A 27,969-nucleotide genomic window follows, 5' to 3' on the forward strand; every position below is an offset into this window, starting at 1 on the left:
GTATGCCTCACCTCCCATAGCTGTTCAGGATCAAAGGGAGCATCATGGGCAGGCTGAGCTGGGCACTTTGCATCCCTGTCACTCCGATGTGGTCTGTAGTTCTGGGTTTCTTCAAGGTCCAACCCCAGTCTTGGGTTTAAGTGGACCACACCCACTCCTGAGCATCCTGTGTGGGCTGGTTATGGGGTCAGAGGAGAGGCATTTCCTCCTCCCACCTCACCTCCTCCAAGAAGCCCTCCGGGTACTGCTCCCCGGCACTTTACCCATTGACTGAGCGCTCAGGGTTCTCTGCACAGACTTTGTTAAACCATGGGGTCCATGGTATCTCCTGTCTATCCTAGTGCCTGGCACTGGGTTAGCACTCAATGTGGGGGCATAGGGCTCACGTGCTCCTATTTTACAGAAGGGTCAGTTAAGGCCCTGCGAGGTTGCACAGCCTGTTGAGGGGCAGAGCCAGCCTGGCTCAGGTGGGTGTGGGGCCACTTGGTACCGACTGGGGTCTTTTTTCAGGCCTCAGGACCATTCCCAGGCTTCCTTAGGCCCTGCAGCTCCTGACCCTCCTGGCAGGCACTATTCCTGGAGGGTGAATAGTCAGTCCCGTGCTCTTGAGAGCTTGGGGGTTGGGGGCTAAGGGATTGTGGCATCAGACTGAGGGTCAGAGGGCAGGCCTTTGAGCCTCAGTTTCTTCATCTGTAAAACAGATACTAGTGTTTGGGGGAGCAGGGGTGGCTGAAAGAGATCACGTATATGTTGTTCTCGCCATCCTTATTATTACTACTGACACTGTTATTTTGTTATCATCACATTATTATTCATGCTCCCAGGGCCCCAGCAGCTGCGGTGGCTTCAGGCCTGGATGCAGAGCTCTGGTGTGCTGAAAAGAAGTTGCAGTTCCTAATTAGTCGGCGCTCCAAGGAGAGGGCCTGGGTTTTAATTTTTGCTGCAGGGTCCCACCTGCCCGAGGCTTCCCAGCCCCTCTCATCCCTTCCTGGGCTGGGGCTGCGGCACCCTCCCCAACCTCAGGTAGGGAGCCTGGCCCCAGGCAAAAGCCTCCCCAAATTTCCCCTGCCACTCCCTCCGCCTCCCAGACCTCTGGGGCCATGAATCATTTATGAGGCAAAAATGAAACCAATTAAGGACAAACTTTGAAAGCCTCTAATTGCTGCGCCTGGTGGCACCGAGGAATGAGGGGAGGCCGGCCTTCTCGGTGCGGAATCTCCTTGGCCCAGGCCTTCCCAGGCTGCCCGTCCCGCCGCGGCTCAGGGCGCCTCCCGGCTCCCTGCCGCCTCCCAGCCGGACGCGGACGTGCCTGCGCGGCTCTGGCGGCCGCGTCTGCCGCCCCGGCGCCCGCCCGGGTCCCAGGCCGACTAATTAGGCCCGGCTCCCTCCCGCGCCGCCCACTGCCCGCTCCAGGCCCGCTGCCCGCTCCAGGCCCGAGGTGATGGCGGCTGTTCCTGCCGTTCTGGGGCCTGTGCCCCAGAGCTGGCCGCGTTTCTTGGGGCGGGAGCCAGGTCTGCTCGCCTGGCTTAACCCAGACGAGCCCAGGACGCCCTGTCCCTGAACCCCATCGTGGCGTGCAGGTCTGAGTAGGCTCTGGGCCATGCCGGGGTACCTGGGTTGGAGGCTCTCTTCAGTCTCTAGGAGAGATACGCTTATCCCAGGCGGAGCGGAGAAGGCTGGGGGATGACTGATGATAGGGGGAGTCACGAGGGGGTGTTGAGCCCTGAGGTGTTGCACTGAGCACGGATCTAGTTCCTCTTGGCTTTGCCACAAACACAGTGACCTTATGTAGATTCCTTAGCCTCAGTTTCCCCGTTTGTAAACCATCAGCACCAGCCCATTTTCTCCTGAATTTGGGATTTAGGGAGCTGGGCTTTGTATCCCCCTGCCAGTCTCCTCTCTTGGGGGGCTGCTGAGGGAGTGGAGGTAATGTCTGGACCCAGGAGGGCCTGCCTTACTTCCGTGAGTCCTGGGTGCCACTGGCCAGCCTGCTCGCTGTGCTGAGGGCCAGGCAGGCCCTGGGCACTCAGGCACGTTGTTTGCTGAAACCAAATTTCCGTGCTTGTGTTTTTCCATAATTATATTAGCAGGTGGGATTTTTCCTCGGGGAAGCAGTGGGAGGGGGAGTGCCATGGCAGTGTCCCCGCCCGCTCTGAGCGTGAGCTCACACTCAGCTCTGCCCGCCTGCAGTAATGATTTTTTAATTATGCAGCCAGTGCTCGGAATTGCTAATCCACCTCCAGCCCAGCATCCCCTCCTGCAACTCACCCCAGCCCCTGGCTGATGTCCCTAGAGTGGCGGTGCGCAGCCCCGTGCCCATCACTGAGTGCCTGGGACAACCGCTATAGCAGGAGAGAGGGTAGGTCAGGAAGGGCCGGAGAGGCGCCTCTCCCCCATCTGCAAGTGACAGGACTTGTGGCTCTCTTTGTCTCCCATCCTACCCCTAGACCCAGCACAGCTCGCACCCACCAGGACAGCTGTGACTCTAAATGAGTTTGGGGAGTGATCAGTGCCAACACCGAGTGATGTGGCCACACCCATTTCAGGGACATGAGCCTGTCTTCCCAGCCTCGTGTGACCCCGAGGACACATGCACACAAGTACAATTTTTGTCACACCAACACTCACGCTTTACTTCCCTTCTCCACACACACAGCCCCACAGCCAAGCTACACACACACAATGGCAGGCTCTGTGCGCTTCTCACACATGTAGCCTTACCTGAGGGCAGGGGCACCCTCAGAAGACCCCACTACTGCCTTTTGTGCCCTGCAGTGGCCCTGCTCCCACTCCCTTGCCTCCAGACACCCCTACCCCATCCCCCCTACTGGGAGGTGCTCCGAGTCCTTCTGGCTCCCACCTCATGGGGTGGCTGCCTCTGGCTGGGGCCAGCTTGAGCCTCCATCGACCCTGGCCTGGGGGAGGTGCTGGGGGGGTTCTGCAGCACTGTGGCGCGGCTCCTCTCCAGGCGCCCAGCTGTGGCATCTGTCAAGGTCAGATAGCGACTCCGGAACTAGCCGGCTTGGCCCCATGGCCCCTCTCGCCTCATTATTTTTCTGTTCCGGGGCTGCGGCGACACCTCCCTCCCTCCTCCTCAGCCTCCCGCCTCTTGCCTGCCTCCCCTACGCCTCTGCAGGGAGGGCCTGCGGTCTGGGGGCTTTTGTTTTCCAGTTTTTTCCACGCTCAGGCCAGGCAGGCGGTAGACACTGGCCAGAGCTGTTGGACCTTGAACAGCAGACAAGGCAGGTGTCCCCCTTACAGCTGGGACAGATTCTCGGCTAGTGGAACCCTGGGTTGGTTTCATAGAGGCACAAACTGAACCTGGATGGAACCCAGCCCCCACCACAGCCCAGGTGCACCTGTGGGCAGCTTCCTGTTTCCATAGGGGCCCTAGCAGCTGGCACCAGTTCCTGTCTACACTATCCCCGTTCCATTAGGGCCCCAGACTCTCATACAGCCCAGAGCTCCTGACACAACTCACAGTGCATGTGAACACACACACACTGACATTCATGCGGCAAAGATAATGTTGACATGTACAGACCAGAAGAACCCACAAACATTCTCTCACCACATAAACCACCCTATTCGCACATGCGTGCACTTGGACATCCATATACATTCACAGACGTGGGTCGCACACACATACCTCCACTTTACCCTCAGAGGTCACAGAGTCAAAGATCTCCCCCAGCACTGGTACGTGATCCCGGTATATGCTTTAATGCTGTGGTCTGTAGAGGGCGACATCTGAGACTACACACTCAACTGGGCACATTCAGAGTCCACTGGACGCACTCACACACAGTTGTGCAGCACACCTCCCGGGTAGACACGTGAAAACACACTGTATGCAGTGCTTTTGTCACCATACACACTCCAGCCCCCTGAGCTCACTCCCACATGCCCAGCATCCTTGGGCAGTTATGCCACCCGAGGGGCTTTTGTCCCCCAAAATACTGGGAAGTGAGCTTGAGGCCTCAGCTTGCTGAGCCTTGTGTGTCCGGGGAGCCTCGGAGAGTGGGAAATGGTTTGACATGGACTGCCTGGCCCACTGCCCAGCTTCACTGTGTGCACCACTCTAGGCCCAAGAGCGCCAGGATGGCGTGGGATGGGGGGTGTTCCAGGTGTGTCATGACAGGCTTGGTGGCTGCTGGCAGAGGCAGACTCGGGGGGGTGACCTCAACTCTGTCTCTGGGTCCCTCTTCCCACCTTCAGCCCCTGATTTGGGTGTGTAAATGTTGGAGGAATGGGGTGTGGGCAGACTCCAGGCCCCCAGGGTCTCTAGAGTGGCCCTGGCCATCCCCTCTCTTCCTCCTCCAGCTGTGGACTGCTGTGGCTGCCCCCAGGAGGGGAGCTAGATGGAGGCTTAGCAGTGGCTGGGCCCCCACCCCCCAGGAAACTCAAAACCCTGGGCCAGCCGCGGGTGGCGGGTTGGGGCAGGCACAAAGAGGGCCTCTGTGCGGCCGGCTGGGCTGCCCACAGGATTCTGGGGGAGGAGGCAGGAGCTGGTTTCCGTCCCGTTCTGCTTCCTGCGGAGGCCGCCGGAATGCCCGGAGCTCTGGCCCAGCCTGGCCCGTCTGGCCCACCCGCAGCCCCTTCCCCATCTTTTCCTGGGCCATGGGGTACAGCTGCAGACTTCTCTGCAACAGGGCCCTGAGAGCCACCCTCCAGGACCCAAGGGAAACCTAGGGGATTTCCCCAAGCCGAGAGCTGAACTGAACCTCACCCTTTAGCTGAAGTCTTCCCTCCATATGCTGTGGAGCCCTCAGCCAGGGTTGGAGCACCAGGCCCTGGAGTCGTACAGACCTGGATTTAAATCCTGGCTCTGCCACTTACTGACATTGTGACCTTAGGCAGGTGACTTTATGTCCCTGAACCTCAGTTGCCTCATCTGTAAAATTAGGATTATAATAATGGTAGTAGAATCTGGTGAGAAAATGCATGTGAAATGCTTAGCACAGTGCCTGGCAAACAGTGAGTGTGCGCTATTAGGACCTGCTGTTTATTTTTATTTACTTACTTATTATTTATTTATTTATTTATTCAAGGTGGAGTTTTGCTCTTGCTGCCCAGGCTGGAGTGCAGTGATGTGATCTTGGCTCACTGCAACCTCTGCCTCCCAGGTTCCAGCAATTCTCCTGCCTCAGCCTCCCGAGTAGCTGGGATTACAGGCATGCGCCACCGTGCCCGACTAATTTTTGTGTTATTAGTAAAGATGGGGTTTCTCTATGTTGGTCAGGCTGGTCTCAAACTCCCGACCTCAGATGATCCACCCGCCTCGGCTTCCCAAAGCGCTGGGATTACAGGCGTGAGCCACCGCACCTGGCCAGGACCTGCTGTTTATTTTAATGTCCTCTGGGGAACTTAAGAGTAGAAGGGACTGGATGTTCCTTGCCCCAATGGGTCTCACCTCTTCTAGCGTTCAGTCTCAGCCCTGCGTCCTGCTCAAAACCCTTCTCTCAAATCAGTTTCCTACCTGCAGATCATATCAGTGACTGATCGGGGCCTCTGGGGCCTTCCTCCTGAGGTCTGGAGGGTGGAGGGGATCACTGTCTGGAATCCTTTTTTTATTCCCTCTGTATCTCTACCTCCTTCCCCATAGTATGCCCTGGGATCGTGACTCCTCCAGTAGTTTGGAGTGAGGAGCAAGAGCCATTTGTTTCCATTTTACAAATGGGAGACAGGCTTAGTAGGGGAAAGAGCTTGGTAAAAGTCACTAGTCAGGGAGGGACAGGGTGGAGCCACAAACCTAGACCTCAGGACTCCAGTTCCCTAGCCAGTCCTATGCACATATGCCTCCCCAAACCCCAGACACGCAAACACACCTCACATAGGAGCCCCAGAAGAACAGTGCCCCATCTCTGATTTCTTGGCTCATGTATCCCCGGGCTAGCCTTCCCTGGCTTGTCCCATGGTGAGCCCATCAGGAGGGAGGTCCTGAGGGGGTACATGGGCCCTAATTTCTGATTGGTGTCAGCTCAGAGATCACCACATTGGAAAATGTTTACTACAAGATTCAGGGGATCCCAGATAGGCAGGGCATCATCACACCTGCTTAATAAAATTGCCTGCTCTAAATGGGGCAATAATAGGACTTCCTTTAGAGATGGGGTATGAGGATAACGTGAGATAAAGCATGGACAGTGTGGCACGTAGCAAGAGCCCCGTACGTGTTAGCTGTGGTTGGTCCTATGTGACAAATGGGAAAACTGTCTCGGAGGCCAGTTTTTTCCCACGGTCAAAAAATGAGGAAGGGTCTTCCTGAACTTTGACTCTTCCAGGAAAGGAACCTGGCCTGAGAGAGGTGCCTATTGAGGAAAGGGCCTGTCTTTATCAGAGGCATACCAGGCATCTCACTCCCTAGAGTCCCAGGTCAGAACATACATCCTGGCTGGGTGCGGTGGCTCACGCCTGTAATCCCAGCACTTTGGGAGGCTGAGGTGGGCGGATCACAAGGTCAGGAGATCAAGACCATCCTGGCTAACACGGTGAAACCCCGTCTCTACCAAAAATGCAAAAAATTAGCCGGGCGAGGCGGCGGGCGCCTGTAGTCCCAGCTACTTGGGAGGCTGAGGCAGGAGAATGGTGTGAACCCTGGAGGCGGAGCTTGCAGTGAGCTGAGATCGCACCACTGCACTCCAGCCTGGGCGACAGAGCGAGACTCCGTCTCAAAAAAAAAAGAACATACATCTGCCCGGGGCCTCAGTGTTGCTGTTCATGAATGGGCTGATCCCCTCCTCCAGCTGTGTTGGGGAGCCCTTTAAAACAGAACAGAGTCTGGCTGGGTGTGGTGGCTCACACCTGTAATCCCAGTACTTTGGGAGGCTGAGGTAGGTGGATCACCTAAGGTCAGGAGTTCAAGACCAGCCTGGCCAACATGGTGAAACCCCATCTCTACTAAAAATACAAAAATTAGCCAGGTATGGTGGTGTGCGCCCGTAATCCAAGCCACTCTGGAGGCTGAGGCAGGAGAATTGCTTGAACCCGGGAGGTAGAGGTTATAGTGAGCCGAGATCGGGGCTTTGCACTCCAGCCTGGGTGACAGAGCAAGACTCCGTCAAAAAAAAAAAAAAAAAAAAAAAGAGGGAGAAAACAGAGCTCTACGTACTCCAGGTTTGCTCAAACCCTTGTGTCCCAGCCCAAACCCTTTAGTCCTCAGGCCAAGGCATGGTTGGTACCTGCCCTGGGAGGAGCGGTGTAAGAGGGTCAGGGGTGTGGAGTCAGGGACATAGAAATGCTGTCCCTTGTTCTGTCTTTGGCAGTCAGTCTTGGGGTGACTCTAGTGGGGTTGAGGCCATGTCTCACCCCAGTCCACCCACAGGGTGCTCACAGTGGCCATCCATAGCTGGATGTGTGCCCTGTGCTCTCCGCCTGGGGCTGCATTTCTCCCTGCCTCCAAGACCAGTCTCCCTGGGCTTGAGCAGGGCTTCTTTTTTTCCCTCTGGAAACTCCCCAGGCTGAATCATGGAAATCAGAGACGGAACACCCTCCCTTCCACCCCACTGCCCGGCTTGGTTCAACCACCATAGCCTGTGGTCTGCTTTGCGCACCATCAGCCTGTCTGCCTATTTTGCCTCACTTGGAGGCCAAGGAGACCAGCCCACCAAGGTGGTGGGGAGGGGGCAAGTCGGGGGTGTCAAGTGCTGCATGGAAGCGTAGAAAGTGGTGCATTGAGCCAGGATGTGCAGCTCTGCTGGGCTGGTGTTGGTGGTCCTGAAACACAGCCTCTTCCACAAGCCTCCCTGGGTAGGCAGGATGGCTGCAAGGCTGGTCAGCCAGCAAGGAATAGAGGGGGGATGGTACCTTGGTCAAACCCTGCCCTTGGTAGTGGTGATGGTTGCATAACTCTGTAGATTTACTAAAAGTCATTAAATTATATGTATACTTTAATGTGGTAGAATTTTATAGTATGTAAACTATACCTCGATAAAACCATTTTTTAAGAATCCTGCCAGCCAGGCGCAGTGGCTCACGCCTATAATCCCAGCAGTTTGGGAGGCCCAGGTAAGAGGATTGCGTGATCCTCATAGGAAGACCTCATCCCTACTAAAAAATTTAAAAAATAATAATAATAAAAATGCTGCCCTTGGCCTCAAGGCTCTGCACAGTTGGGACCCTGTCAGCCTCACAGACATACCTCACGCCCACTTCCCCGCCTGCCTAGGCTCTCTTTCATGCCTTTGTCCCCTCTCGTTGCTTCTCCTTATCCTTAACTCTCAGCCTAGCAGTCCCTTCCTCCAGGAAGGCCCCAGATAGTTCACTGTGTCCCCTTCCGGCTCTTGTTTCACACTGGTTCATGTGACTATGGGCCCAGCTCCTGTGTGCTCCTGGAAGACAGTGCTGGAGTCTGAGTCTGTGCTCTGCTGTCTCTCCGGTATCATAAGGTACAGGGCTGCTCTCCGGGTATGTGCAGGGAAGATGTGTGCAAATGAATATCTAGAACATCCAGCTGTGGGCCACCTGTGTACATGTCTGTATGCAGATGGCACCATCTCATCCCAGGATGTCCCCTCCTTCCCAGTGCTTTCTGGCCCAAAAGTTCAAGATTGAACCCTGCAGGGGGTGAAGTGAGGCTCTTCTAGGGCTGAGGGTTGAATAAGGGCACTGCCACCACCTCCAGTGACCTCACTACCAGCTGGCATTATGATGTCACTGGCTTAGCATTCCGGGCCCTGGGCATCTCCAAGTCCCCCAGGTGGGGGCACTCTCCTGGGGTCTGTGACAGCTTGCCCCCAACCACGGAGAGGTGACAGGCACGGTAACAATCCTGGGGATTAAGAGCAGCCTTAGGGGTACCTAGGTCACCTGCCGTGGGCCACTTTGTCAGTTGCCAAGGTGGCCACAGAGCAGGGTGACTAACACTTGGGCTCTGGGTTCAAGCTCTACCCCTGCTAGGCACCAGCTGTTTGACCTCAGACTGACAGCTTGAACCTCTCTGAGCCTAAATTTCCTCATGTCTGAAATTGGCAATTAGTTTTTGTCTCCCCAGGTTCTAGGGAGGCATTCAGGAGCTAAGACTTGTAAAGCATAAAAACACAGGGCATGGGACACAGTGGATACTCAGTAAATGCTAGTTGATAGGGTCCATTGGTTAAGGAAACCGGAGTGGCAACACAGGTGGTGGGGGCTGGCTAGAAGGGGGCAGGCTCCCTGCCTTCTGGGGCTGGCCAGAGCCTTAGGGTAGAGGCATGGGGTGGCCTATACTGCCAGGAGGGTGGCCCCAGGTATGACTCTCCCTCTCTTTCCAGCTCAGCCAGTGAGCTGGAGCCTACAGGAGGCATTGGGCCCTGCAGCCATGCTCTGGGGTCAAGAACCCATTGCCCCACCTCCTCCTCAGTCCTCACCAGTCCTCCTCCCCACCTCCTCCTCAGCCCTCCTCCCCAGCCTCCTCCCCACCTTCCCCCAAGCCCTCCTCCCCACCTCCCCCCAGTCCTTCTCCCCACCCTCCTCCCCATCTCCTCCCCACCTCCTCCCCACCTCCTCTTCTCAGGCCTTGGGCTACACAGTGGGTCTGATCTGGTGTCCTCGGCACTTCTCCTCTACCCTTCCCTCTGCGTCCCTCTCCTATGGGCATGCCCAGCTGCCTTCTGGGACTCCCTCCTGAAGGCTGTTTACTTGTCTTTTAGACCCTTAAGTCCCTGAGCCTAGACAAGGTGTCGTGGGTCCCTGGGTCTCTGAACCCTGTTGCCCCAGACACTGCTTCCCATGACACTGTCTCCACTAACCTTGACCCTCTGCCCCCTCCTCTCGAGCTCTCCTTTTCTCTGACCCACCCCTCTAGTTCTCTGTCTCAAGATTCTGCCCCCACCACCTGTCTCTGTTCTGCCCCCACATGCCCCTCTGCCCCCCAGCTTTCCGTAACTTGTCCCCCCCTCAGCCCCCCGTGCTCTGTCCCCGCCCGTCAGCCCCTGGTCCCAGCGCCCGGCTGGCCGGCTCCTGCATGGACAAAGGGGTCCTTTGTGGGCTGACCGCGGCTGGCGGGGCGGCGGGGCGCTGGCTCCGCATTGCTGATGAAACGGAGCCCTTTGTTGTCCCTCCTCAGGCGCAGTATTTCTTTTTGGGGGCTGGATGCGTTCCTGGCAGGGCCGATGATGGATGCGCCCGCCGCCGCCCGCCTGCCCGCCAGCTTTCCCTCCCGCTCATTCCCGCTCTGCTTCAACACAGCCCTGACTCCTCCCCTGCTGCCTGGGCACTGCCAGGCCCTTCCTGGCCTGGAATGGGGTGGCTGTGCGCCCTAGAGTAGAAGGCTGGGACCTGGGAGAACGTCCCCTCTATGTCCTCCCCTTCCATGAGTAGGGCAAATGGGATTTTTGGTCAGTGGTCCACTGGGACCAGGGCATCAGTTTTTCCTAAGGTCTGAAGGAGAAGATGAGCCAGGTACCAGGGCCGATTTGGAACAAGCTTGAGGACCAGATGTTCATGTCTGTCCACTCTGGATTTGAAAACAGAGTTGTCCCTGTGAGCCAGTCCCCCTGTGTACCCACCTCCCTCCTACTTCTGTGACTGAAAAACCATAGTGTTCTGCCTGCAGCACCTGTTTGGTGACATATCACATCCTCTGGTCCCAAGCTCAGCATGTCCCAGGACCTCAGAGGGTGGGGGTGGGTGGGCCCTGAGGAAGGACAGAATAGTGGAAGATCAGAGAAATTCCAAGAGAGGAGCAGAACATGAGGTTTGGTCCCCACCAGGAGAGACTCAGGACAGAGACAAAAGCCGAGACATTCAGCCAGAGCGCCAGCCCTGAGCGCAGGCTGGCTGTGTTGGAGGGAGCTGACTTCTAATTGACCTGCCCGCCCCGCACGCAGAGCCAGATCCTGGAGCTGGGAGGAGGGAGGGGGCGAGCGAGCAGAGCAGGAGCAGCGTTAATGCAGCTATCGATTTCTGCCACCAGCCAGCAGGCCGCAGAGGCGGGGGATGCACACAGGGTCTGGGGCACAGCCTGCCCTCCTCCCCATCACGCCAGCCCACAAGACACCTGCCTTCTGCCTTCTCCCCTCACCCAGTATCTGGGCTGCCGGCGTTGTCATCCGGGGCAGGGCAGATGTGCTTAGTTGAGCAGGAGCTGGATGAGCTGACTTGATGGTTTCTGTCTCTGACCTCACTGACCCTGGTCCCCAACACCTAGCCAGAGTCACTGATTCCTGTAGGGGTCACCAATCTCTAAGGAGAGGGGCTGAAAAGACCATCCTGGTCTTGGCCCTTATTAAGTGGGAAGGAACACAGCTATCCTTGGACACACATGGTCTTCTTGCTTCAGCTCTGACCTCTGATGCCCCCCATCCCAGCATGGATTTTCTGCCAGGGCCCCCCGGCTCTGTCCTGGTGGAATCTGCCAGCTTGCCCAGCTCTTCCTCCCCACCCATTTCCCTCTGCAAGGAAGGAGCCCTAGGTGGTTCGGTGCCCACTGGGGAGGGAGAGGGAGTACCTGGCTGTTGATGCCAGCTACTCTTCTTACCCTAGAGACAGAGCTTTTCCTTTCCCCACACGCAGTCCTCTTTGGCCACTCCTTAGTCCTGGGGAAGCCTCCCTCTCTCCTACTTGGGGGCCTCAGTTTCCCCCTCTGTAAATGCAGAGGGTTGGACTAGATGCTCTCTTGGGACAGGCTTGAGTCCTGTGACTAGGGGGGTGGTGGGGTTGCCTGGGGACAAAGATCCAGTGTGTGCTGCCCTCAAGCCCAGGGCGCAATGGGGCCCGCCAGATGTGCGCCTCCCCCTTGAGCCGCCAGCTGCTCTGGGGCTGGGCCCTGTCCTCCCACCCCTCTCCTGGGGGATGCTAGGCCACAGCAGGCAGACGGAAGGGAGGCTGGAGAGCCAGGACTGATGAGGAAACCGCCGCCCTGCTCCATCTGGCCCAGTTCCTTTAGCTGAGGAGGCAGCTCAGACGCCTTAGCCTTGAGACCTGAGTAGAGCAGGCCCTGTCCCATGAAGGGCTGCCTCGGAAACGTGGAGGTGGCCAGAGGACAGGTTCCTGCTGGGCTCCACTCCCTTGAGGGTCATGCCTACTCCTCAGTGCCAGCCTGCCCCAGCCAGAGGCCCCTGGGTTCTCACTGAGGCAACAGCCCACCCCGGCTCTCTGGGTTCTCACTGAGGCCTCCACCCAGGCCCTACTCTGCAGGCCTTGTGAGGCCTCGGCCCCCCCCAATCTGGGAGCGAGGCCAGAGCACCACAGTGAGGCCTGAGTAGAGACAAGAATGGGGTCTGAGACGATAATGATTGTGGTTCGGGGGTTGAGGAGGAAGTGTGTGCCAGGGTATGCACAAGCATGTCCTCTCACTGTGGCAGGGGACGGTTTGTCCTCTGGCCCTGTGCTGCTCGCCCTGTAGGAGGGGAGAAGATCCCTGAAATAAGTGTTCTGCACTCATTAGCAAACTCTAGGTTACACAAAGGCAACCAGGTTCCTTTGCCTGCAGGACATGTCAGAGCCTTGAAATAACTGATGTGTATTAGGAATCCCCAGATGAGGATTCAGGGGCCACCTTCCGGAGTGTATAATCTGTACCATTAAGCACTCTTCCCCTCGGACAGAGAAGGAAGATTAGGATGTGGAGGTAGTTTTTTGTTTTTTGTTTTTTGTTTTTGACAGGGCTTCACTGTCACCCAAGCTGGAATGCAGTGGCATGATTATAACTCATTGCATCCTCAACCTCCTGGGCTCAAGCAGTCATCCCATCTCAGTCTCCTGAGTAGCTGGGACTACAGGCATGTACCACCACACCTGGTTAACTTTTGTATTTTTTGCAGAGATAAGAGTTTCACCATGTTGTCCAGGGTGGCCTCAAAACTCCTGAGCTCAAGCGATCTGCCTGCCTCTGCCTCCCAAAGTGCTGAGATTACAGGCGTGAGCCACTGCACCCAGCTAATAAGCATCTCCAACACTCTCCCACCCCAGCACGAGGAGGACTGCCTGCTTCCGGCAGGTTTTCCTAGACCCTAGCAGGGCAGATTTGGGCTGCGGAGGCCTGGACTAGGGCCTCCACCCTGCCACTTGGTGTCTGTGCGTTCATAGAGTGGTAGTTCTCCTAAATCTTGTTTCCATCATCTATAAAGTAGAGAATTACCAGCCACTGCTTCTAGAGTTCTTGTGGATCTTAACTGAGATAGTACAAATAAGAAATTTCTCACCAGGGTGGATCTGATGATTAATAAATGCCTGGTCAAGCTCATGGTGGTCAGGATGACAGGACAGTTGATAGTGGCGGTGGTGGCGATGTTGAAGAGGGAGGTGTTCACTGCTGCCCTGACCCTATATCCTCTTGTTGTGACAGAGTGAAGACATTTCCACCTGGACACCTGACCATGTGCCTGCCCTGAGCAGCGAGGCCCACCAGGCATCTCTGTTGTGGGCAGCAGGGCCAGGTCCTGGTCTGTGGACCCTTGGCAGTTGGCAGGCTCCCTCTTCAGCAGGGTCTGGGCCTCGGCCCCACCATGTCGAGCCTCGGCGGTGGCTCCCAGGACACCGGCGGCAATAGCAGCAGCAACACCAATGCCAGCGGTGGCAGTGGCAGCAGTGGCCCAAAGGCAGGAGCAGCAGACAAGAGTGCAGCAGTGGCTGCCGCTGCACCAGCCTCCGTGGCAGATGATGCACCACCCCCCGAGCGTCGAAACAAGAGCGGTATCATCAGCGAGCCCCTCAACAAGAGCCTGCGCCGCTCCCGCCCGCTCTCCCACTACTCTTCTTTTGGCAGCAGTGGTGGCAGTGGCAGTGGCAGTGGCAGCATGATGGGCGGGGAGTCTGCTGACAAGGCCACTGCAGCTGCAGCCGCTGCTTCCCTGTTGGCCAATGGGCATGACCTGGCAGCGGCCATGGCAGTGGACAAAAGCAACCCTACCTCAAAGCACAAAAGTGGTGCTGTGGCCAGCCTGCTGAGCAAGGCAGAGCGGGCCACGGAGCTGGCAGCCGAGGGACAGCTGACGCTGCAGCAGTTTGCGCAGTCCACGGAGATGCTGAAGCGCGTGGTGCAGGAGCACCTCCCGCTGATGAGCGAGGCGGGTGCTGGCCTGCCTGACATGGAGGCTGTGGCAGGTGCCGAAGCCCTCAATGGCCAGTCCGACTTCCCCTACCTGGGCGCTTTCCCCATCAACCCAGGCCTCTTCATTATGACCCCGGCAGGTGTGTTCCTGGCCGAGAGCGCGCTGCACATGGCGGGCCTGGCCGAGTACCCCATGCAGGGAGAGCTGGCTTCTGCCATCAGCTCCGGCAAGAAGAAGCGGAAACGCTGCGGCATGTGCGCGCCCTGCCGGCGGCGCATCAACTGCGAGCAGTGCAGCAGTTGTAGGAACCGAAAGACTGGCCATCAGATTTGCAAATTCAGAAAATGTGAGGAACTCAAAAAGAAGCCTTCCGCTGCTCTGGAGGTAACAGCGCCTTAGAGGGAGGTGTGTGGGCTCTTGTGTCTGTCTGGCAGTCCAAACCCACCCCCATCCCCTGACCCCACCTTTCCTACCTGGGCAAGTGTCTGGGGGATGCCCCCCCAGTCCTTGGGGTCTGGGGGTCTGGCTTCAAGACACCAGTTTACTGCCCCAAAAGTCAGAACCACATTCTGAGAATTCCATCAGGCCATAATTTGCAAGGCAAGCTTGAAATTCCAGGTAAGGACCTAGCATTCTCAGCCAGGCCCTAGAATTCTGATTCCTCTCCTGGGGTTCTGGGTCAGGTATTGATATTTCCATACAGGTCCTAAGTTTCTTTTTTTTTTTTTTGATACGGAGTCTCGCTGTGTTGCCCAGGCTGGAGTGCAGTGGCCGGATCTCAGCTCACTGCAAGCTCCACCTTCCAGGTTTATGCCATTCTCCTGCCTCAGCCTCCCGAGTAGCTGGGACTACAGGCGCCCACCACCTCGCCCGGCTAGTTTTTTGTATTTTTTTAGTAGAGACGGGGTTTCACCGTGTTAGCCAGGATGGTCTCGATCTCCTGACCTCGTGATCCGCCCGTCTCGGCCTCCCAAAGTGCTGGGATTACAGGCTTGAGCCACCGCGCCCGGCCAGGTCCTAAGTTTCTGATGTTCAGACATGGCCTAAAGCATCCAGTCCATGACTTAGAACTCTGCGTCTCTCCCCTGCCCTGTTTAAGGGATTCTGTTTCACAGGCTCTGTGCCCTTAAGCCCTTCATTTGCCCCTCCAGGGCCATTTTTCCCCCAAGGCCACCCAAGGATAGAGCTGCTCCAGTGCTGGGTGCCCTGCTCTGAGGCCTGGAAGAACCCTTGGTCTGGGCACCTACTTGACAGATTTTTGGGGCTGGGGTAAGGGAAGGTGACCATGAGCCCAGAGTGGTCAAGGACCTAGCCACTGTGGGATTGGCTTGGAGAAGGCAAGGGGTTCCCATGCTGCTGTCTCTGCATCCCTGTGGCAGGGCCCGTCCCTGTGCCCCTGGATGCAGCAACCTAGCTGGAGTGCCAGGCCTGGGTACAAAAGCATCTTTTCAGCCTGCAGTCCCTGCCCCTATCCCCGCCCCTCTACGAGTGGGCTTGACGCAAATGTCCAGAATGGTTGGAAAACAACAGTGGTGTATCCCAGCCATGGCCTCCTGGTTACCCTCCCCAACCCAACCCCAACCCCAACCCCAACCCCAGCCCCAGCCCCAGCCCCAGCCTTTCCATTTCTGCTCTCCTATGTACACACAAAGGCACCCACTTTAGTCCAGTGTAGACACACATGCACACACACATAGACAGGGCTGCTTGAGAAATAGCCCAAATACCCACCTCCCACAGCTCCATACCGCACAGCTCAGCATAGCACGAGGCACACACCCATATGCACACCCGCTGCACGTGCTCGCACGCTCATTTACGGAAACATGCCACAGCCACCTGGCGCTGTTGCCTTTGGGCCAGGGGAAGGGTCTTCCTCTCTGGAAGGAGGGTTCCTGGGCACAGTGGCTCAGGAGGCCTCAGAGTCCTCCGGGCCTTCCAGCAGCCCAGCAGGTTGAGCTCCTCCTTTTGCCTGGCTGGGGTGGCAGGAGCTCCGAGGGGTGGCTGCTCTTCCTCCATGCCTGTCCCTCCACCATGAGGCCATCCACGGGGGAACGTCTTTGCTCCAGGCCTACCCGGACCCTGACTGAACTCTCTCCTTGTTTTTGTCTCCTGCCCCCGCCAGAAGGTGATGCTTCCGACAGGAGCCGCCTTCCGGTGGTTTCAGTGACGGCGGCGGAACCCAAAGCTGCCCTCTCCGTGCAATGTCACTGCTCGTGTGGTCTCCAGCAAGGGATTCGGGCGAAGACAAACGGATGCACCCGTCTTTAGAACCAAAAATATTCTCTCACAGATTTCATTCCTGTTTTTATATATATATTTTTTGTTGTCGTTTTAACATCTCCACGTCCCTAGTATAAAAAGAAAAAGAAAAGAAAAAAAAATTTAACTGCTTTTTCGGAAGAACAACAACAAAAAAGAGGTAAAGACGAATCTATAAAGTACCGAGACTTCCTGGGCAAAGAATGGACAATCAGTTTCCTTCCTGTGTCGATGTCGATGTTGTCTGTGCAGGAGATGCAGTTTTTGTGTAGAGAATGTAAATTTTCTGTAACCTTTTGAAATCTAGTTACTAATAAGCACTACTGTAATTTAGCACAGTTTAACTCCACCCTCATTTAAACTTCCTTTGATTCTTTCCGACCATGAAATAGTGCATAGTTTGCCTGGAGAATCCACTCACGTTCATAAAGAGAATGTTGATGGCGCCGTGTAGAAGCCCCTCTGTATCCATCCACGCGTGCAGAGCTGCCAGCAGGGAGCTCACAGAAGGGGAGGGAGCACCAGGCCGGCTGAGCTGCACCCACAGTCCCCAGACTGGGATCCCCTACCCCAACAGTGATGATTTTGAAAAAAAAAAATGAAAGTTCTGTTCGTTTATCCTTTGCGATCTGGGGAGCCCCGTCTCGATATTTCCAATCCTGGCTACTTTTCTTAGAGAAAATAAGTCCTTTTTTTCTGGCCTCTCTAATGGCAACAGAAGAAAGGGCTTCTTTGCGTGGTCCCCTGCCGGTGGGGGTGGGTGCCCAGGGGGCCCCCTGCGGCCTGGGCCCCCCTGCCCACGGCCAGCTTCCTGCTGATGAACATGCTGTTTGTATTGTTTTAGGAAACCAGGCTGTTTTGTGAATAAAACGAATGCATGTTTGTGTCACGAAGCACCTCTGGCTTCTTGCTCTCCGGTTTTGGGGGGCTGACTTGGGGGCCGTTCTTGAGCAGGGGTTGTCTGGGACCACCTGGAGGAGGAAGAAGGATGGCCCAGGGACATTTAGAATGGGAATTTCTTGGGGAATAGAGGCCTCTGGATCCAGAATGGGCAAGAGCAGGAGCAACCAGCCCAGCAGACAGGAGGGAAAGGCTCTTAATCTGGAAGTCGCTGGTACCAGAGTACCTCATCTGCCTGGTTGCACCCCATGCCCCAGAACCTGGACCTCCAGGGACCTTCACTCACCTGGGGCCACCTCTGTTCACCGAAGTTCATCAGGGCCCGATGAGTAAAGCAACCAGCAGCATAAGGTGGGTGGGGGTAAGGCTGAGCCGCCTGTTCAGCGTCTTCTTTCTTTCTTCTTACCTGGCAGGGATCTGGTGTTCCCGAAGCCACCAATGTCATTCTCCAGGGAATAGTTTCAGCTCAGCTTCGTGGGGACCTGGCTGTGCATACACGCCCATTTCTCTTTAGGCCTGAGGGCTGCTAGACTGAGTTATAGGGGTGTCCTTGGCTTTGACTGTCCCCACTCTCAGAGAGTTTGTGGTACAAGGTTGTCGGGGACCTCAGAGGTCAAATGTCTGGGGAAGTCACCACACAGCCACATGGTCTGGGCCAGGGCAGCCTGAACAGGAAGGGGTGGCAGTGGCATGCCCCTCCCTGTACATCACAGAGGCCAACCTGAAGGAGGAGGCTTAGCCATCCTCTGGGGGAGCGTTCTTGTCATCCAGCTGCTTTGAGCCTGGCTGAGATGGAGGCTAGACTTGAGGAAGGACTTCCTGACAGTGTTGGGCCCTGGCTTCAGGTGGGTGAGAGCTGGAGCGATTTCTGAGGCTGAGTGAGCAGTGAGGTGGGGGAGATGGGCTATCTCTGCCATTGTCCTGAGAGGAGAAAGCAGCGATGTTGAGTGGGGGTGGCGCTGACCCCCAACCCCTTCCTAGGTGTCACAAGCTCCCTTCGAGCACCAGGGCCTCAGCAGCCTGGCCTGGCACAGCGGGGGCAGGCAGGGGCGGTGGGAGGCAGCTTTCAACTTCAGCTCTGCCTGGGAAAAATTCCCTTTCATGTGGCCGCCTGTGATCTCTCCAGGCGGCTCTGCCGAAGGGGGGTGTCCAGCAGGGAGTAGGGGGAGGTGTTGCAGCTGGGGGGCACCCTCACCCCCAGCACAAGGCAAACGGCGGCACCTCCAGAACCTCGAGGAGGGTGGGGAGAGTCCTCCCGTGGGGAGTGGGGGGAGCCTGGCCAGCAGGGGGCACCGGGCAGGAGGCCCCTTCCTGCCCCCGCCCGCTGCTGGCAGCACACAGGCTGCAGATGGCCTCAGCCGGCCCTCGTTGGCACACCTACAGGTGTGGGGTGGATGGCTCTGGTGCCAGCCCCGAGGGGGTGCTGTGACTCAGCCGGCCTGTACCTTTCAGTGTGCCAACCCACAGCCCAACGCGTCTCCTGAGCCCACTCCCCAGCACACAGCCGAAGCTCAGAGCTCCTCACCTGTTCCAGTTTCACGCTGCTTTGTGGAAATGGTAAGCCAGCCCCTCTGTGTTTGGAGGCCAGGGGTGGGGACAGCTGTGAGGCTGGCTGAAAACATGCTGAGGACTCAGTTACCTCATCTGGGAAACGGGACAATAATTGTTTCCCCCATAAAGTTGCCTGAGGATGAAATGCGATCACACTTGGGAAGGACCTGGCTTGTAGTAAGCTCTGTCAATGGCAGCTGGTGTTGCTATTTTTAAACTATTATTCACCTAAATCTCACCAAGATGTCCCTCACCTTCTGCCCGGCTGTGTGTCCTCCCTGAAGCCCTGGCCACCCCCACCTCCATAGAGTGGCCAAGCCTCTGGCCCTTCCCCTATCTGGGTGCAGGCCGACCCCAGCCTGCACCAGCTTTCTGTCTGTCTCTGGCTCACTCTCTGCATGTCCTGAAGGTCTCTTTCAGTCCCTGACGCTCCTGTGTCTTTGGGTCTCCATCTTTCCTGATCTCTAAGCCTCTCTGTGTCTCTGCCCCTCCTGTCTCTCCATCTCTATATCTTGTCCTCTGTCTGTTGTAGGCTCACCCCTGCTGTTCCCTGGCTGACAGAGACATCCTTAGAGGCAGGCTCCCTGGCAGGGTTGTGTACCCAATTCCTCTCGCCTCAGGTGCCCTCACCTCTCCTCTGCTACAGTTGGGAAACTGACTTCCTGGTGACCCAGGAGCCTTTCCTCTGGGTGATCTGGCATTCAGAGCCAGCTCTGGACACAGAACGGTGGGGGTTTGAGAGGCTGCGTGCACACACTGGGCTGGAGACAAGTCCAGCCTCCAGGTAGCCCTGCATGGAGAGTGTGTGTGTGTGTGTGTGTGTGTGTGTGTGTGTGTGTGAGAGAGAGAGAGATGCTTTAAGGGCCTCACAATTGCGTGAGGCTTTGTGCAGTAATGTGGCTATGTGTGACATTGGGTGTGATATGCAGATGGGTTTGTGACAGTGTATTGGAGACTCAGATGTGAGACCTGTGGCTATGGGTTGGTGTATGTCAGTGGCCACACTTTGGAATGTTCTGTGACATTGCATGTGTGATCTTGTGACATTGTACAGTTCTGTAACAGACCTGGTGTGATACCGGCTTGTACAACTGAATGTGTGACTTTGGGTGATTCTATATGAGTGTGTGACATTGGGTGATTCTATGTGAGTGTATAACTTTGGGTTTACAACACACATGGCATTGTGTGACCCTGTGGCAAAACTGGGTGATTCAATAAGTGTGTGACTTTGTGTCTGTGTGGCCATCATGGATGTGGGCTGGGACTGACCAGGGGTTGTGTGTGTGTGATGTCTGTGTGACTATGGTGTGACCCTGTGATACTGCCTACATCACCCTGGGTGTGTGGTCATGGCTTTGTGTCAGTGTGCACCTGTGATCCTCTCAGTGATGCTGACGCTATTGCCTTGTGTGTCTGCCTCCAGCATTTCCTGGGTCGCCACCCTGAAAGCCGTGCATCTCTGGGGAGAGAGTGGGGGATCTGACAGCCCCTCTCACCCGCAGCCTGCGCCCTCGCATGGTCCTGAGGCCCACTCTGGATGGGGGAGCTGGCGTGGGGGCAGCAGGCGCAGTTCCCACGGCTGCTGCGGCCCCTCTCCCAGCCCCATCACCACCGGCTTCAGCTCCACAGAATATCCTGGCAACCCCAGCCTCTTTGTTCTCTGAGGCCGCCAAAGGCCTCCCCCTACCCCAGCCTGCCCAGCGCCTGCCAGGCGCCCCCTCCCCCGACAGCAGCCAGTCAGCCTGACCTAGTCTCTAGCTGCCTTTATCCCCCACCCAGACTGAGGCCCCTGTCCCATGCCCTGGACTTGACTCAGGACTCCAGACGGGGCCTTTGACCCTCTGCTCTGAGCTTGCTGTGGTTGTGCTGTGCAGGAAGAAGGAAGCAGGATAGGTCCTGCGGCTATGCTGGGTGATTGTGGGCCAGGAGCTGGGATGTCTGTATGGGTACTTCCCCTTGGCCCAAGGCTGGTTGGAGGCCCAGGGGTGGTTTCAGTTTGTCCAGTAAGTTTACTTCTTTAGCCCCCGGAGGTCATCAGGACAGGACTATTACCCATTTTACTGGTAAGAAACTGAAGCCTAGAGAGGGTATATGACTTCCCCAAGAACAAGAACAAGATGGTAGCAGGGACCTGATTAGAACCCAGGTTCCTGGCTACCTTGGGAGAAAGACCAGGTGCTTCCAAAAGAATGGAGAGGGGGCCTGGGAGTCTGGACACATGGGTCCCTACTTATTTTTTGGTCACCATGTGTCAAAGCCATGTTTGTGTTTGTGTGTGTATGTGTGTGTCCTTGCTGAATGACCTTGGCCAAGTGCCCTTACCTCTCTGTGTTCCAAGAAAGAAGGACAACATAGCCAGGGGTTGTGGGGTGGTGAGCTTGACAGGGTGCTTTGCAGAGCAACAAGGTCACCTCACAGTTAGTGCCAAGACCCACACCATCTCCAACAGGGATAGATTCTGGCTCGGGGCCCCAGGCTCAGCCCAGCTCTGTGCTGCCACAAAAAAGGAGGCAGTGATGGCTACATGGCTCGGCTGTAGTCAAGGCCACTTGGGTCTGACCTGATTGCAGCACAGGCTCCCACCCGCTCCCAGGTGCCAGAGATGGATGGATGGAGGTCACTGCACAGCCTGGCCCCAGCCCCCCACTGCCCACCCACAGCCCTGGGCTAACCAGGGACTGCTGAAGACAGCCAGCCAGGGTTAGGGGAGGGATAGGCAGCCACCAGCATGGTAATAACCCATACCTTGGCCCTAACACCCTGCAGGCATGGCACAGAGAGGCCCAGCTGTCCCCTAGGGTCACAGAGCCCTGCAGGGAGTCCTGTCCCCAAAGGCCCACATCTCCCTTGAGGGCTGTTCCTGCCACACAGGAGTAGAGAATGGCTGGGGAGGGTGGTGGAGGTGCAAGAGGGTCCCCCAAGGCTGCCGGCCAGGCTGCCAGTGCAGACACTTTCATCTCTTTCTGCCTGTCGACGTGCCAGCTCTCAGCGGCATTAAATTCCCCTCCTGCCAGAGAACAAGGGCTGCCTCAGATTCCAAGCAGCAGGGTGTGAAGATAGGGCAGTCCCAGAGGAGGTGAGCCGGGTCCTCCAGGGCTCCAGGCTTGGGTGCAAAGCGACTGGACTCTCAGGGCACAGCTGAGGGGTTCAGGTGGCTGCCTACTGCAGCCTCCCAATGCTTCGTCAGATGCTGCTTCGTTTCCTGTTGCCATCTCCCACCTGTATGATGCCTTCCTCCCGCCTTCGGAGCTTTCTTGTCCCTTGCAAACGGGGTCAAGTGTCCCTTGCCCCCTGCCCCCCACCCCCAGCCCATCACAACACTGGTCATTCCTGGTGACATCGCCTGGTCTCAGGGCTGTGGTCTGCAGCTCAGCAAGGGCAGCGCTGGCACCCGACGCATGGAAGGGGTAGGAAACATCTGTGGGCTGAGTAACACATTCTCTCCTCTTTCTGGACATTATTTTTCTGTCACGCATTTCCAGCCTAATTGGGGGTCTGTCCACAGGTGAGGGAAGCTTACTACAAAGAGCCGCCTTTCTCCAGCCCCTGGAGCCTCCGTACCCTTTGGCTAGAGGCCTTAAACAAGATCCTCCTGCCTCAAGGTATAGAGCCTGTGGCCTGTGTGCCAGGGACTGGGCCATTCCATTGCACTGACAGGCTCACAGCAACCTATGAGGGGGGCTTTAGGCAGTTCTCTCCATTTGACAGATGAGAAAGTTAAGGCTCAGAGAGGTAGCGAGACATACATGGTCACATAGCCAGGTCTGTCTGCTTTCGGAAGCTAGCCCTTAAGCACCTGGCCATGCTGCAGGCTTTGGCTGGAAGGACCTCCTCCGTCATCCCACACGCTGCCTGTGATTGTGCCCAGATGTGGGATTAGGGTCGAGTATTACTTACTTAAACTTGTCTGCACTTCTTTTTTTTTTTTTTTTATACCTTTGCTATTCAAATTGGAATACCTAATTTATTAATAAATTTATTTAAGTTATTTAACCAAATGTTCTCAAGCCCAGAAAGGTCACAGTCTGGAGCAAGGATAGGGGATTAGGGGGTAACCTAGGATCACCGCTTCCTCCCCTGCAATGACAGGGTGTGCGTATTTCGGGGGCCTGAAGTGGGTACAGCCTGAATCCACAAAGGCTCCTGCCTGCCGCTTTCCCTGGTGTCTTCCCACCAGGCTCCCAGTCCCTAGTCCCTCTTCCAGCTTTGAGGCCTGCCCGGGAGGGGCACCCCGGGTGGCTGAGGTTTGGCTCTGCAGCAGTGGGTCCATAGGCAACTGCTGGGAGTGAGGGTGAGCAGTGGCCGCTGCCGTTGATAAGGCGACGGAACCCTCAGGAGCAAGGACGCAATGAAGCCATGGAAACATGGCTGAGGTGTGAGGCTGGCTCAGCAGCTTCCCCCAGGTGGCCGCCTCCCAGGCCTGGCAGGGTCCTGCGAGACAGGTCCTGCCACTGGCTGCCTCGCTCCCTGCCCTCTTGGGGGCCAGGTCTGGGCTGCTGACTGGGCTGGCTTGGTGTCACCCAGCCATCTCCCCAGGGCCAGGCTGGGGTCAACCCTGGGTCTAAGTAGGGAGGGCTGAGGACAGAGGCAGGAGTGCTCTGAGTTCTCAGGCCCCAAAGCCCCCTTACCCTGATCAATCCCTCCCCTTCTACCACCTCCTCCTTTCCTATAAATATGTGTGCATTATTTACCTTAAGCATTTTGATAAATCATAATAGCAGAGACATCTGCTGTCAAAACTGCAAACTGCATTTGGGGCTCAGCTGGTGAACGATGAGGGCTAGAGGCCAGGGGTACAAGAGCTCTGATGGTCTGGGGGAAAAATAGGGATGCCCCCACCCCTCATCCAGGGCTGGGCCTTGAAGGAGACCCAGGCCCCATCCTTTGAGACCCTTCCTCACCAGCCACTTAATCACAAAACCCTCCCAAGGAAGCTGCCCACCAGCCCCCAGCTGCGTCCCCTCCTTCCTGCCTCCCTCTGCCTAGAATTAATGCAGCAGTGACAGCGGCTGAGAAGTCCCCCAGAGCGGAGATTAACTCCCAGGGCAGCGCAGGCGGGTTGGCCATGGGAGGCTTGGGGGTGGGGGTCTGACGCACAGACCTCGCAAGATTAATCGCCCTGCAGCGGGCCTCATCACGAGGGCGCCCAGAGCTCCGGGCCCCCACCCCGAGGAGGGGTGCTGGGTCCCGTGTCAGGAGCCTGCTCCGCCTCCCGCAGCCCTCATGGCCCTCAGTCCAACTCGTGGGAGGATTTTGGGAGCTGAGTTTCCTTCTCTTCCCATTTTGGTGGCCCTCAGGGACCCTGAGGACTGAGCAGCAATCCTGTGGTCTCGTTCCCTCCCCCAGTTTCTGGCCTGGCTCAGCAGCCCTACCTCTTGCTGGCCCTACTGGCCCTGCTCCCATGGCTCTCCCAGCCTGCCAGTCCCCTAACATAGAGCTAGAGGTGGGGGGCACTGAAAGAGGTCCCTGGACCTGCCGTATTTATTTGGGGGACTCAAAGAGATGTGTGAGGGATCAGATGGCTCTGGGCCTGCTATCCAGCCAGCCCTCTTGAACTGTCCTGGGGGGCTTGTGGAGGTGGTGGAGAGAGAAGATCCTGGGCAGGTACAGAGTGAGGCTACTGGGTGATAAAGCACTGGGGTCAGTACCTGGGTACTGGCCTTTGTCAGCTAGTCACTCACTTAGAAAGTCTTTGAGGGGTTGCAGCAAGTGGAATTGAGCTTAGACATGGAATAAGGTTCCCAGGCAGGTGGGACCTAAGAGAGGTTGAGCTGTTTTGCATAGAAGACTCCTAAGGTCAGAGTTGGCCTTTACTCTGTAAGTCACAGCTGGAGTATCCTCTTCTATGCACCCACTGCCCTAAGTGCTCCCATCACAACCCTGGTGGCATCACACTGGATGAACTCACCTGTTCACTTGCTGATCTTCTGAACTAGAAGGAGCACTCCGGGAGGGAGGGGCTTGTCTGCCTGGCAAATGCCAAATGCTCAATAATGTTGAATCAATGGATGAATTGGAGGAGGACATGGGTCAGCCTGTTGTATATGAGGGGCTGGGGAAAGAACTGTTAGGTCTGAGCTTGGGGAGCCCAGCTGCAGGGCCACAGGCTGGCAAATGCTAAGAGGGGGCCCCAAGAAGTTCCAAGAGAAAAGGGGGTCTGGATCCAGGCACCAAGTGGACGTTCACAGGCTATGTGACCTATAAAGTCTCCTTTCTGGGCCTCAGTTTACTCATCAGCAAGTAACATTGCTTTTCAGATATCCTATGAAGGTGGAATGAGAAATCCTGTGTGAGGTCCCTGTGAACTCTCTAGCCTTGTACCCCTTGGTAAGCAAGAGATTTGAATGCATGAGAAGAGCCAAGAAGGCTTCTTGGAGGAGGTGAGTGAAGCTGAGGCTCAAAGGACCATGCTGTCTACCTAGGAGGCTTGGAGACTGGTACTTCTGGGGCAGTGAGGAGACCACACTGGAGAGAGCCCAGGGGACGATGGGCCTATCTCGAGATCCAAGACAAATGGGTATATATTGTCTTGGGGACAGTGGGAGCCAATGATGGTTCTGGAACCTTTGGCCTTTAGGCTTTGGAGGGGCTAACATGTATCTGGAGTGAAGCCTTTAGTCAATCTGGGTATGTGGGGCAACTCCCCAACCCCACTCTGGGGCCCTGAGACTGAGGTAGGAAGTAAGCCAGAGGCTGATCTCTCACATATCTCCTTCCAGAGGAACGAAAACATATCCCATGTTAAAAAGTGCAGGGCTGGGCCAGGCGCCGTGGCTCACGCGTGTATCCCAGCACTTTGGGAGGCCAAGGTGGGCAGATCACCTGATGTCAGGAGTTCTTGACCAGCCTGGCCAACATGGTGAAACCCCATATCTACTGAAAATACAAAACTTAGCTAGGTGTGCTAGTGCACGCCTGTAATCCCAGCTACTCAGGAGGCTGAAGCAAGAGAATCTCCTGAACCCGAGAGGTGGAGGTTGCAGTGAGCCGAGATCATGCCACTGCACTCCAGCCTGGGTGACAGAGCAAGACTCTGTCTCAAAAAATAAAGTGAGGGGCTAGGCTTGATCACAAGTAATCTGTTAGTGTGAGGACCTTGAATACTCATTACAGGATGGGGAATCCAAGTCACAGGATGGCCAGGCCAGTCAGAGAGCTTCAGGACCCACACCTTTCCTGGAGGTGGGGATAAGGGGACATCTGACCTCATGCCTAGCCTAGAAGCAGCAGAGTCCCGGGCTGGGAGGCATGGGGATAGGATTTCCATCCAAGCCCTACCCATAACTGGATTCATGATCACATGACCAAAGGTATAGCCAGCCCTTCCTGAACCTAGCTTTCCCAATTAGTGCAATGGACCTTCCAGTATCAATCAGGCATGGTTCTAGACCTTTTCTGGGGGTTCAAGACTCAGGAGGGAGCTGCAATTTGGGGGTCCTTCACTCTATCCCCTCCCCCACCCCCATGCTGGGCCCCTTCCCTTCTCCTGCTCTTCCACCCATACTCCTCTCACCCCTGACCCTGCGGCCAGCAGCCTCTGCTGCTGTCATCCGTTGTCATGGGAACCTTGCAGCGCTGACCTGATGCAGGCGAGAGCTGGCCCAGAGCTCCTAGCAAGGGAAGCTGAGGTTAGCAGGGGGCAGATGGGGGCACCTGTCCCTGCCAGCTTAGCTGGGTGCTGACACACCCCCAAGGGAATGGGGCATTGGAAGGACGGCCTGGATGGGTGTGGGCAGGGGTGCAGGGGGTCAGGGCCTGACTGCCCCCAGTCATTGGGGTGCCTGCTCCTTTTCAGGCCCACCCCCACCCAACCCGGCTCCAGGCTGCTGGTGGGAGGGAGGGGTGGTGGGGACCTTCCCATTTCCCTCACTGTCGATGGGAGCTCAGAGCCCTGAGCTCAGCTCATTCTCAAGGCTAAAAATACCAGGGAGGCAGCAGCAGCAGCTCCCCCAGCACACTGTCCACTGCCGCCCCACTCCCAGTAATAGACACACACAACTCACACACACACACACACCCCAAGCCCAGCCTGGACCACACATCAAGGTGCTGCTTAACCATACTGTGCTGTGGTCCATGGAGGTTCCCAAAGTCCTGGCCCTATGTGAGACCCAGATGTGGGGTCGACTTCCACCTCTGACCCCAATTTGCCATGTGATTGTGGGGTAGTCCTTTGGATTCTCTGGGCCTGGTTTCCCCTTTTGTGTACTAAGGGAGCTACATGGAAGACGGGAGGCTCAGGAATGGAGTAGAGGGTCAGGGCCTTAGCTGCCCCATCTCATTTAGTTACTGGAGCAGTCCTGACAACTCCTTGAAGGATGTATTGAGTCAGAATCTGCTTTTTCTAGATGAGTACACTGAGGCCAGAGACGGTGGCTCAAGGGATGCTACTCCAGGCCTTTGAGTTCCAGGTGGCCCTCTCCTGCCTTGCGGTGGCCAACTGAGCTACTGAGACCTCCAGGCATTTGTTGAAAAATAGATCTGTGCCCCACAGTGGGGCAGCAGGTTAGTGGCATCAAATCTCAGAGAAGTTCCCAGTTCTGTGAGCGTGACTGAGAATGGGGTGGGGAGGCCATACTGCCCTCTGCCCAGGGTCTGGGTGAAACTTGAGGTGAGGCCGGGCGCGGTGGCTCAAGCCTGTAATCCCAGCACTTTGGGAGGCCGAGACGGGCGGATCACAAGGTCAGGAGATCGAGACCATCCTGGTGAACACGGTGAAACCCCGTCTCTACTAAAACATACAAAAAAACTAGCCGGGCGAGCTGGCAGGTGCCTGTAGTCCCAGCTACTCGGGAGGCTGAGGCGGGAGAATGGCGTAAACCTAGGAGGCGGAGCTTGCAGTGAGCTGAGATCCGGCCACTGCACTCCAGCCTGGGCGACAGAGCCAGACTCCATCTCAAAAAAAAAAAAAAAAAAAAGAAACTTGAGGTGAGTGTTGACAATACCTGTCTGCTAAGTGCTTGGCCAAGGCCAGGGTGAAGGTCCACACTGCCCATCCAGGATGGGTGTGGTTGAGATACAGAGGAGTATCCACACTGTCCATTTGGCCAAGGCCTGGCTCTGTGTGAGACCCATATTGTTCATCTATCTGGGCTTGACCAAGACTGGGGTGAGTGTCCATGCTACCTGCCTGCTCAGCCTGGCTGGGGCCGGGTTGAGTGTTTACACTGCTCTGTTGGAGCTAAGGTCAAGATGATTAAATGCACTGTCCATTTGCCCTGGGCCTAAGTCTTCTTTCCACCAGTTCTGGGCTCAGGATTTCATTTTGGGTGTCATATTC

The 27,969-nt window shown here is 56.5% G+C and overlaps 1 protein-coding gene and 1 long non-coding RNA gene across 28 annotated transcripts in view; one reads left to right on the forward strand and one right to left on the reverse strand.

Annotated features, from left to right (window-relative positions):
* CXXC5 (CXXC finger protein 5) overlaps nt 1-27,969 on the forward strand; it is an 85,398-nt gene that overhangs the window by 20,050 nt on the left and 37,379 nt on the right. For 10 of the 27 annotated variants that reach the window (XM_078003744.1, XM_078003737.1, XM_078003745.1 and 7 more), the window contains 2 exons: nt 13,268-14,357; nt 16,099-17,128. In XM_078003744.1, the coding sequence (XP_077859870.1) occupies nt 13,428-14,357; nt 16,099-16,143 (975 nt within the window). In that variant the 5' untranslated portion in view covers nt 13,268-13,427 and the 3' untranslated portion in view covers nt 16,144-17,128. 27 annotated transcript variants of the gene reach the window in all.
* On the reverse strand, nt 19,337-27,611 carry LOC144329526 (uncharacterized). The gene is made up of 2 exons (XR_013394871.1): nt 26,699-27,611; nt 19,337-19,442 (listed from the first exon to the last, which is right to left on the reverse strand). It is a non-coding gene; the product is annotated as an uncharacterized LOC144329526 (long non-coding RNA).

This window comes from Macaca mulatta, chromosome 6 (genome assembly GCF_049350105.2).
Source record: "Macaca mulatta isolate MMU2019108-1 chromosome 6, T2T-MMU8v2.0, whole genome shotgun sequence".
NCBI classification, from domain to species: domain Eukaryota; kingdom Metazoa; phylum Chordata; class Mammalia; order Primates; family Cercopithecidae; genus Macaca; species Macaca mulatta.